General features: G+C 49.8%; 1 protein-coding gene across 1 annotated transcript; it reads right to left on the bottom strand.

The window, feature by feature from the left end:
- Positions 1–2,401: 2,401 nt before the first annotated feature.
- On the bottom strand, positions 2,402–8,815 carry LOC122387509 (sec1 family domain-containing protein 1-like). The gene is made up of 13 exons (XM_043377776.1): positions 8,637–8,815; positions 7,889–8,048; positions 7,560–7,773; positions 7,132–7,219; positions 6,953–7,042; positions 6,427–6,647; positions 5,946–6,088; positions 5,093–5,319; positions 4,403–4,667; positions 3,914–4,052; positions 3,529–3,741; positions 3,142–3,219; positions 2,402–2,909 (listed from the first exon to the last, which is right to left on the bottom strand). Exons 1-13 carry the CDS (start codon positions 8,665–8,667, stop codon positions 2,880–2,882), a joined length of 1,899 nt encoding a protein of 632 aa, XP_043233711.1. The 5' UTR covers positions 8,668–8,815; the 3' UTR covers positions 2,402–2,879.
- Between the last annotated feature and the right edge of the window lie 979 nt (positions 8,816–9,794).

The following is a 9,794-nucleotide window of genomic DNA, read 5'->3' as shown; positions in this document are numbered from 1 at the left end:
GGGTGAGTTGTATCATGTCCAAGTTGTATCAGGGCGAATTGTGCCAAACTTATCCAATAGATAGCGCTCGTGACACGACCAGTCGACGAGGTTTTCCGGGCGCCATCTTTCCCTGTTCTGTCGTGTGGCTGGGTGGACGCGTCTCGAGGTGAGAGCCGATTTTATGTTTTTTTAATGGCATTCTAAAAAAATAGGTTGCAGGAAAATGTGTGTTTTGGGCATTTAGATGTGCACGAATTTGAAAGATCTCCGTAGCGGTGGTGAGGGTAGGTTCTAAGGCTGCGTGAGTGAAAATGGATTTCTCCAGCTGTCCGCTGTTTTTGAGCACGAAGATGTTTTTTCCAAGATGGCGGCGAGGTACATGTTGTATCAGAGCCGGGTGGGGTATGTTGTAACATGTATGTGTGTATGTATGTATGGGTATGTTGCTTTTGATCGCGAAAGCTAAGCCCTGGCTCGCGTTTGTAGGTAGCTAGTCAATACTCGTTCCTTTTCGGCACAATGTGTTGGCTGCTTTGCTCTTAACGGGTCACTTTTGCGTCTAGTCTGTTGATGTTTCGTTCGTTTCGATGTTTCGTTCGGATTGACCAAGTTTGGTCTAATAAAAGTGAAGCCTTTGAGCAAATACATTGTATTAACCCCATTTAATGTTGTTGTTATGTTCAAAACCAGTAGCAAACACACTCCCTGAAACGTGAAATAGTGATACAAATTACCCCACCATGTGATACAACTCACCCAAGCCATGGGGCAAGTTGTATCAAAAACATTGCTCTCTTCGGCAGACCGTAGAAGAAAAACTAGTAGAGGTAACGGAAAAGTTACCTTGCACAAAAAAGCAGAAGAATCAAGGAAGGAGATAGTATGGAAATACTGAGTTTATCACGGATAGTTACGAGGTTATGGGTCTCGGAGTAAAAACTGATACAACCCACCCCACTCTCCCCTATCTTCGCCTAACAAAAAGCGAAAGCTCGCCACAGTTACACCGACAGAACGTATTCTTCGGGCAATTTTAGTCATTATGAGGGTGAAAAGATGTGTAAAACGTACCGCAATGCGTGTCAAAAACGGCGGCACTACGCCCCGCCGGTTTTTACATATTCGCTGATAACCGCAGGGGGGGGGGGGGGGGGTGTTCAAACATCCTCAGCAGTGTGCGGGACCTCGCCGGACCTAGCTCGATTTTTGGCAAATACCTAACTTTGCAAAAATGGTCGCAAAGCCGCGATTTTGTCACCATATTGTTTGTCTAGGTCGGGCGCGTTGAATGGTATAGGTACTTTTGTTTGGGTGAGGTCAACTAACGTGCTAACCTCGGGTCAAGCTCAGGTCAGAGCCATTCAGATACCTAACGAAATTGGTGGAAAGAGGTCATATCGCATATCATTCGATTCGGCCGGTCTTCCTGGGTCCATTGGTGGCTTTCGCGCCTCGCTACGTTATTAGCGAAAAACTCATGACACGCAAGGTCAACAATGCAAAAGTGAAGCATCGGACCTTGCAAGGAGTGCATGAATCACGATTCTGTGTGCTTGAGATAGTGTTAGGTCATTCCCGGCACCAAAATAACAGTTTCCACACTTCCCAAAAGACATGTATAATGGTGAGGTCACGTGACCGACCTGACCGCAGGTGACCCTTACGAAAAATCCGAGATATACAAGCTGTGAAACCTCACGAGAATGCTAAGTCCTGTAAGTTTCATCTCCCTGCCAAAGCTCCTCTGGTAGTGGTACTGAGGGCGTTGCGAAGTTGCGACTTTCTAGGACCGTGTAGAGGTTCACTTATGACGTCACAGGTCAATGACCTGACCCGACCTGAAAATGCGGTTGGTATCGCAAGATCCGGCTTGAATGAAATGTCAAGTGCCTATGCCAGGTTTCAGCTCTCTATCTCCCGTGCGTGCCGAGCTATCGCGAAAAACCCTACGGGGGGAGGGGGCGGGCAGCGGCACCCGTTCCCCCTAAGCCGTCGAGGATTAGAATAGTTAGCTATCGAAATTCTCTTTCTGTGATGTTCCCTAGCTTCAGTGCTTTGAAACATTTTTTTTTCCAAAAATGTCAAAGTCTGTAAATTGTAAGTTGACCTTTGCTGACCTGATGTTTGACCTTAAAACCTTTCGAAGGCCGGTTAAAGATACGTGTCGCTTATGTGCCCAGTCAATAACAAGGGGCAGAGCGTTTACCCCCCCCCCCCCCCAACTCCCAACACACCTGGACGCACAACTACGATCGCACTTCCATCCTGGTGCACGATCCACAATATGCATGCTCTCCGCCTTTGCATGACACCACTGAATAGCATGTTTCTTCCATCCTCTTCTCTTTGGGACGGTTACCTCGAAACTCGAAAGAACCAAATATCAGCGCACCACCCCGCTTGGACCACACTCAGAAGCCAACTAACAAGTGGGGTCTCTATATTCAGCGTAACAAATGCTCCGTCTCCCTCGGGTAGCGAGGAGGCAGCACGTTATCAGCCGCACGGTACGATCTCCCGTCCTCCCATCAGCCGCCGCCGCCGGACGGGTCGCGATCCCAGACACCACCGGGACTGAACCATAACCGGGCACACCGCGGCCGCCAGGGCATCACAGAGCGGGCCGCACCGCTCACACGCTGAACCAGCCATGCTTTTAAATATAGGAGAACGGCGGAGGGACACTCGGCCACCCATTGGGGCGATTTACACAGGAATTGCCGAGGGCAAATAAAATCAAATATACCTAAGGCTTCACCAATAGCACAAGTGCAGTTTTTCCTTTCCTAATAAATATATTTATTTGGAGAGCGGGCCCCGCACCACCAGCCCTGTCACCTCACACCCCGACCGCGATGATTGGTACACAGCACATGTCGCGGTCCACTCACGGTCAATCACTGCATTTCCGTCCCCAGCTGTCCGAGCTGAAACAAGAGAAACAAAGACCGTTCAGTTGTAGGGAGACGTTGGAACCGTTACGCGAAGACGTTTCCCTGTTAAAAACACTTTCTCATCGTTTCTTTTCGCAAAGAAATAATGGCAAATCTAAAAAAAAAAGTGTGGAGAAGGCAGCAGTGAGAGGACATAGTGGCAAGCTCAATGCACAATGGCGCTAATTACAGCAAATATTACGCTACCAATAACGCGACAACTCACCTGTTTGAGGAACTGTGAGGCATTCTGCAGGTCCGAACAGCCGTATATGACCCGCTTCGTCGCCGTGCCGGTTTTGCTCTGAAATAATAAATTATGTAAGTATCGGACGTACAACAATTAGGTATTTCATTACCAAAAAGAGTAAAAAAGATTTACATGCTTACATAAAGCTCACGTCAATCAGGTAACGATTAAACAATAGCCATCAAACGAAGACGAAAAATTAAAGAAAGGAAAATAGCCCCAAAAGTCGGCATCTGCTTTCGTCATTGCTGAACGAACTACATCAGGCATGTCAATTACTAAAACAAATGGTGGAGCAAAACTGATCATGTACACCAAGAGGCAAGAAGAGACCACGAAGAGAAAGCTCGTCGTCGTACTGACCTTGGTGTAGTCCACCAAGTTCTGGTACTCGATGTAGTTCCCTCCACCGACCACAAACACCACGGCCTCCTGGAATGTGTTTCTGGAGCGCGCGCCCTGCGCCTCGGAGCCGGGCGGCCGCAGCAGCTTGGGGTCCAGGTAGCGGAACTCCTCCACCTCCGGCAGGCTCTTCTGCTCCATCAGCGCGTCCACGATCCGCGTCACCGGCAGGTTCTGCGCGGGGAGAGGGTATCATGAGATTGCTTGCTTATTAGGGCTTTCGGGTGCGCCGACTACTAAGATTTTTTTTTTCTACGCTGAAGGTATCAAAGAGTCACTGAAGGGGAAATCGGCTAGGTACTTTTCACCAAAACTTGACGAGCTCGTGTGTTTATCAGAAACTTACATGTTTCTTGACGACCAGGTTTTTGACGCCCTCCATGACGAACTGGCTGCCCTGCGACATGAGCTTGCTGAACATGTTGACGGTCTTGGTGCCTCCGCCCAGGTACTGGTTGGCGCTGGTCGGCATCCGGTTATACATCCTGACGGAGGACGGAGACGCGGTCACACATCGGCACGGTATGTCGGTGGAAGCGACAGAGGCTGCAGCGGGGAGCAGGTGTGGCTATGGGCCAACAGGAGGCCAAACATGATCATTTTACTCCAATTTAGGCGGCTGCAACAATATGTACATATAAGTTAAGGATAAAGGCTTCAGTAACAACGAAGTAGAAACCCTCCCTACGAAACACAAAACGATTAAGGACCGTTCTTTGTCCCACCCAACGCTTTCTATTCACGCGAACCCGTCCACTGCAATACCGGGAGTCCGACCTATCTCACCATGTAGTTCCTACCCCCTCCCCCCCCCCCACACTACCCCACGTCTCACCTCCACCGTTTGGCGAACTGGACGGCCGAGAGGTCGGCGCCGCGCTCCGACAGCGCCTGCACACACTGCTCCAGTTCAGTGCTGGACACCTCCTCGGCGCTCACATAGTGCATCAGGAAGAGCCGCAGCGCGTCGGCGGCCGAACCCATCTCCGGGTCCCGCAGCAGCTCGACCAGCGGCCGCTCCGGCGCCGCGCGCGACAGCAGCTTCTCCTCAGTCTCAAAGTAGGCGTCCAGCTTGCGCCGCTTGATGTGCTCCAGAATGGCTGGTGTGAGTAGGACGGAATGAACAGGCTTTTGTCACGACCGAGGTAACAGGCAACATTGATCTAAAATGTACAGCGAAAATATTTGTACAAACGATAAAATACTCGCTGAAACGAAAAAAATGTCGCTGATAACTGCAAACAGCAGACGCTCAAATCCGGTACCTGCCAAAATACTCCTTCGTCGCCACGAGGTGCTTGACAAAGGTAGCAAGCTCCCGAAGCATGCTTCATTCAATTGCACATGAGAGCTAAAAAACATCAACTTCCTACCAAGTAATTCGGGGTCCATCATCACCCCGAAACGGAACAGTCACATGCTCGCCCCGCCTTGCGCCCGTACACCCCTCTCTTTGTCGGCGGTGGCCCTGCGCCGGACGTTCATCCGCCCCCCCCCCCCCCCAGGCCCCCTGTGTCATCCGTACCGGTGGCGATGGTGGTGTGCGCGTCGATGAGCCGTTTGCGCTCGAGCAGCTCGGGCAGCGAGCTGACGGCTGACGTCAGTTTGGCCGTGTTATCGGACAACAGGCTGATGGCCTCGTCCGACTCGCCGTCCAGGCCCATGGCGTGCTTCAGCTGCTTGACCTCACCCTCGGAGGCGCGGTACTTGTCCAGCTCCTCCTGCACCGCCTCGGCCACCATCGGGAACGGGCTGTCGACGCACCGGCGGGGACGGTGGTGGGATACAGGCGCACGGTGGGGCCCAAGTGGTGGGGTATGACTAATAGATTGAGGCTAACGCCAAGGTGGGCTTCTCACAATATTCCCAGGCTGTACCAAGGGCAGCTCACATGATATTGATTGGGTATATAATACATATATGTATATACACATAAGCATAAGATAGCGATTACAAACAGTCGATACTCGATAATAGCCGTCTTCGTAAGACATAGGAACGAGAATCGATCCATGGAACTACGAAAAGCACAAAAAATGGACCTAGTGTGACAAAACAGGTAATCACTTATTTCCATTATTCATCCTATCTCTCAACACATAATCATGCACCAACGTTTGACGATAGTTTCACGCAGTAGCGGCGGAACACCCTCAATTAAGGGGGGGGGGGGGGCGGGGGGGGGGGGCACTGCCGACTTTTGGTCCCATTCTTTCCATGCAACGCCCATAGGGCTAATGTTAAAATGCCAAAATGAAAAGGGGCACGGTGCCCCGGTGCCCTTCCCGTTCCGCCGCCTTTGGTTTCACGACACTTGTGAAGTTACATGAGATAAAGTGGGTTTTGCTACGGAGCGTCTGCACCCACTCATCACTGACCTGCCCTTGTGCTGCTGCCAGAACTCGTCGGTGGGCGCCAGGTCGAACGTCTTGGTCTTGGTCTGTCGCCGCTCGTCCTCGCCGACCGTCTCCTCGACGGTGACACGGTTCAGCCGCAGGTCGAGCACGTCATGCGCCAGCGCCTGAGCGGCAAAAGCGGGGGAAGACCGTCAGATTGTTGCTAAGTTGAGATGGGGTTGTTACTTGTTACACCGGATATGACTGGAGGCTGGCAATGTGAGGATCCATGAAACATGGATACATAGGTTGCCACGACAGTGAAGCAGCCGATATCGGTGTGATTCTTCCAGAAGACCGTTTACGACTAGTGAAGCCAACAAAAAGATGTGTACCGTATAAGTTTTCACATTCAATACCGCAAGGATGTCGAGGTATATTATACGAGAAAAAACTCAATATCACAGCTATGGTTCCGAGTTCGACTAGAAGCACCGCAATTACCACGCCCTCGCCTCCGCACCTGGTAGGTCCACGTGTGGTGCAGCGGCGTGGCCAGGTCCATGTTTCGGTCGAGCACCACCAGCAGCGGCCGCTGGAAGGCGTACTGTCCGCCGGCCAGCGTCTCGCCGCTGAACAGCGAGCTGCGCGCGTCACGCACGTTCTCCCGCAGCCGGCGGTCCAGCCGCTCGGCCACCATCTCGGCGGCGTTGTTGCGCGGACATCGGATAATTGGCACCGTGCCTGGGTCGGGGACACGGGGTCAGGGCCAACAAACGTGTTCATAGTCATCACATGATCACCCCATATAAAGAGAATAAGTTCTTAAATAAGTGTAGCGTCAATGGATCACATGCATATGGTTCATAGTTGCAGTACTCGGCCGACAGGGGCACTGTCACGGGAGCGGCCTTGACCGCTCGCGTGACAGCGAAGGTCGTTCTCACTCTGGATCGCACGAATACTATTGATGAAAGCTGCAGTCGCAATGGCAATTGTTTATCATGTTGAACCATGATTCGTTGGCGATCTAGTTTTGATACGCTTACCTAGTGTGACGCAGACAGCAAACAAACTGTCCACCATGCTGTTGATCATGACGTCCATCTCGGTATCTTTCACGTCACCTCGATTTAGCGCTGGAAAGGATACATGTGTTCACCAATATTCGGAAAATCAGTTGATAAAAGACAAGATATAGCGGTAGATGGTTCCTGTATCAGCTTACCGTAGTACGACGTCGTCTCGTTGTCATGGTGTCTGAGCACAAACATATCCTTCTCCAGTGAGATGAAGTGGACGTACTGGTCAAACACCTGGGAACGGCAGTCATCACGTCAGGGAGAGCCATCGAGGACGACCGGCTGTGCGTTCAGTTGGCGATCGGCAGATACCGTAACTACAACCGACATAAATCTGCGAAATACAGTACCAGGCAAAAATGTGGTGTTCAACTAAAACCCAGTGTATAAACCGGTATTCAAATGTATTCAGGGTCATCTGTTAAGTTGGAAAAATAACATTGATCCAGAAAATGATCACATACTCAATGGATTGTGTAGGTGGTTCAAATAGGTTGGTGCATTTATTTTATTTCGTTGAGTATTTTTGTTCGAATTCCTCATAAGAACGTCGTAGTTCGTTAATCGCCGTAACCTTTTTTATGGAGGCTGCGCAGTTTGCCTGCAGAGCGGCGGTGGCCAGCAGCTCCAGCTTCTGACGCGAGATCGGCGCCAGGAAGTTGAAGTAGTAGGAGTCGTACACATTGTCGGCCAGGTCCTGGCAGATGCGTCTCAGGTTGTCGTCGCTCGGCACACACAGATAGATGGCCGGCGCGTCCGGCACAGTGTTACGGACGGCATGCAGAGGCCTGTCAGGGGTGAGGGGGATCAGAGTGAGGGTGGGGAGGGGTGGGTAAGCCAGCCGGTACACTGGAGAGAACAACTCAATGTGCTTCTCTGGTGACTTTGATGTAGGCCACTCACATGTGCAATGTGACTCCCAGGTCTCGAAGCTCCTTGACAGCCAGAACAGGTGAGATGACATCTTGACCATATTTGTCATAGACCAGTACTTTCCAGACAGGCTCTGTTGTGGAGGAATTCACCAGAGGTGCATTCAGATTTAAAATCTTCTTGATGGCCACTGCAAGACAAGTTTTTTTCACTTCACAGATGCATCAACAGTTTATGGTCAATGTAGGATCTGAGAAGTAGGTATACAGGGAACTAGTCAACATGTTCACACAGACTGAAACTTAGCACAGTGCATCATGAGTGAACTGGAAACACATTTAATAGGTATTGCAAAATATTCCTTCACCTATCAATATCAGGAGTAAGGTGAAGGGGTTTCACACTCTTTCCGCAGTCAGGAAATTGTATGCAATACTGCGAGAGCCTATTCAACTACATTAAATCACGCTCATGTCAATGATATATGCACTTACCCAATAAAATTGATGCAGTAGCAAGTAAGTGCACTTGAATAGGCTCTTGCATGCAATTTCCTGATTGCAAAATCTGTTTCAGCCTATAGGCAGAACCTGGGTACCTAGAGGCTAGCACCTCGTGATTAACTGAAAGATTACAAGATTTTAATATCATGAAACCATCAACCCTATAAGAAGTACCCAGTTGTTTTAATGTTAATCAAAAGTTGCCTATTATGCAAAAATCAGCTCTGAAGTCTCAAGCCTCAACATTGACATCAAGAGGATGAATTGTCACTTACCAACTTGCTTTTCCCTCAAACTGGCGGCCATTATTTCCCTCAATGCAGCTGGAAAGTTTGGAAAAATATATTTCTCACATTATTCCACGAAAAAAGATAAAATCAAATTAAATATCTTCCATCTCCTCTCACACCAATCCACCTGCCGAGGCGAAAGGCATGTTTTTTAATCCCACCCAGAAATGACAAACAAGCTCCCTGATTGGCCAGTTGCCGCAGTGTTGCCAGGTCTAGAGGTAAACCTCCAGATCTAGAGGTTTTAGGGGAGCGTTTCGGGGCTCCTGGAGGTTTTTGAAAAATGCCGGATTCTAGAGGGTTTTCTAGAGGTAATCTGAAAATTCGAGAAAAGACAATTAGCATCAAGGTCTCTTGAGAACTATTTAGGTACTTAATTTCATGTTATTATTTTTAAGCATTGCATGCTTAAAAAACACACTTTTTACAGATTGATGGAAACGATAAGCCTACTTTTGGCTTGTTCACTATTGAGGCTCTGGCCGCCGGCTGCAGCAAAAAGTTCTCAATATACCGTGGGCACCAAGGCTATGTAAACCTGGTGCCCACGGTGGGCACCAACTCCACCAAGTTATGTGGACAAATGCGAAGGCATGCGAAGGATGAGTGAATTATCTTGATTGGGGATACAACCGGGTGTTTCCAAGCCCGCTGCCAGCTGCTGCCAGCGCGCTGACGTCACACTTTGGGTCTGTTCCAGTCGCACTTCCTAACACCTCTAAACTCCTCCAAGGGTATGGTTGCGGTTGGTGGCAGGCCGTAGCCAGGCGAAGTCAGCGAGGGGACCGGCCGTGCGCGGCTTTGTGAGCACGTTAAACTTTGGACTCTAAATTCTGCCATAGAATCGGAATTGCGCGATCGGAGGGTAGAGGGCAGGGTCATCGCAACAAGCTTCGCTTAGCGGTGGCTCTGTCGTTGTGAATCCTTCCCATCTAAAGGTTCGGACTAAATTTAGGTATAAAAAATATTTAAATTAAAAAAAAACTTCTCCAAAGGCAAAATAGAGGAGGTTGGAGCAGGGCCCTCCTTTGATTTGTACTAGAGCTGACACAGGAACAGGGAAGCAATCTTGGAGGAGTTTAGAGGTGTTAGGAAGTGCGACTGGAACAGACCCTTTGGTAGTGTTGGAGCAATGGGCTTGAT

The sequence above is a fragment of the Amphibalanus amphitrite genome, unplaced genomic scaffold, assembly GCF_019059575.1.
Source record: "Amphibalanus amphitrite isolate SeventyFive unplaced genomic scaffold, NRLGWU_Aamphi_draft 000288F_arrow, whole genome shotgun sequence".
Lineage (NCBI taxonomy): Eukaryota > Metazoa > Arthropoda > Thecostraca > Balanomorpha > Balanidae > Amphibalanus > Amphibalanus amphitrite.
Note: the sequence above shows the minus strand (reverse complement) of the source record. Positions and strands in the feature narration are given on the sequence as shown.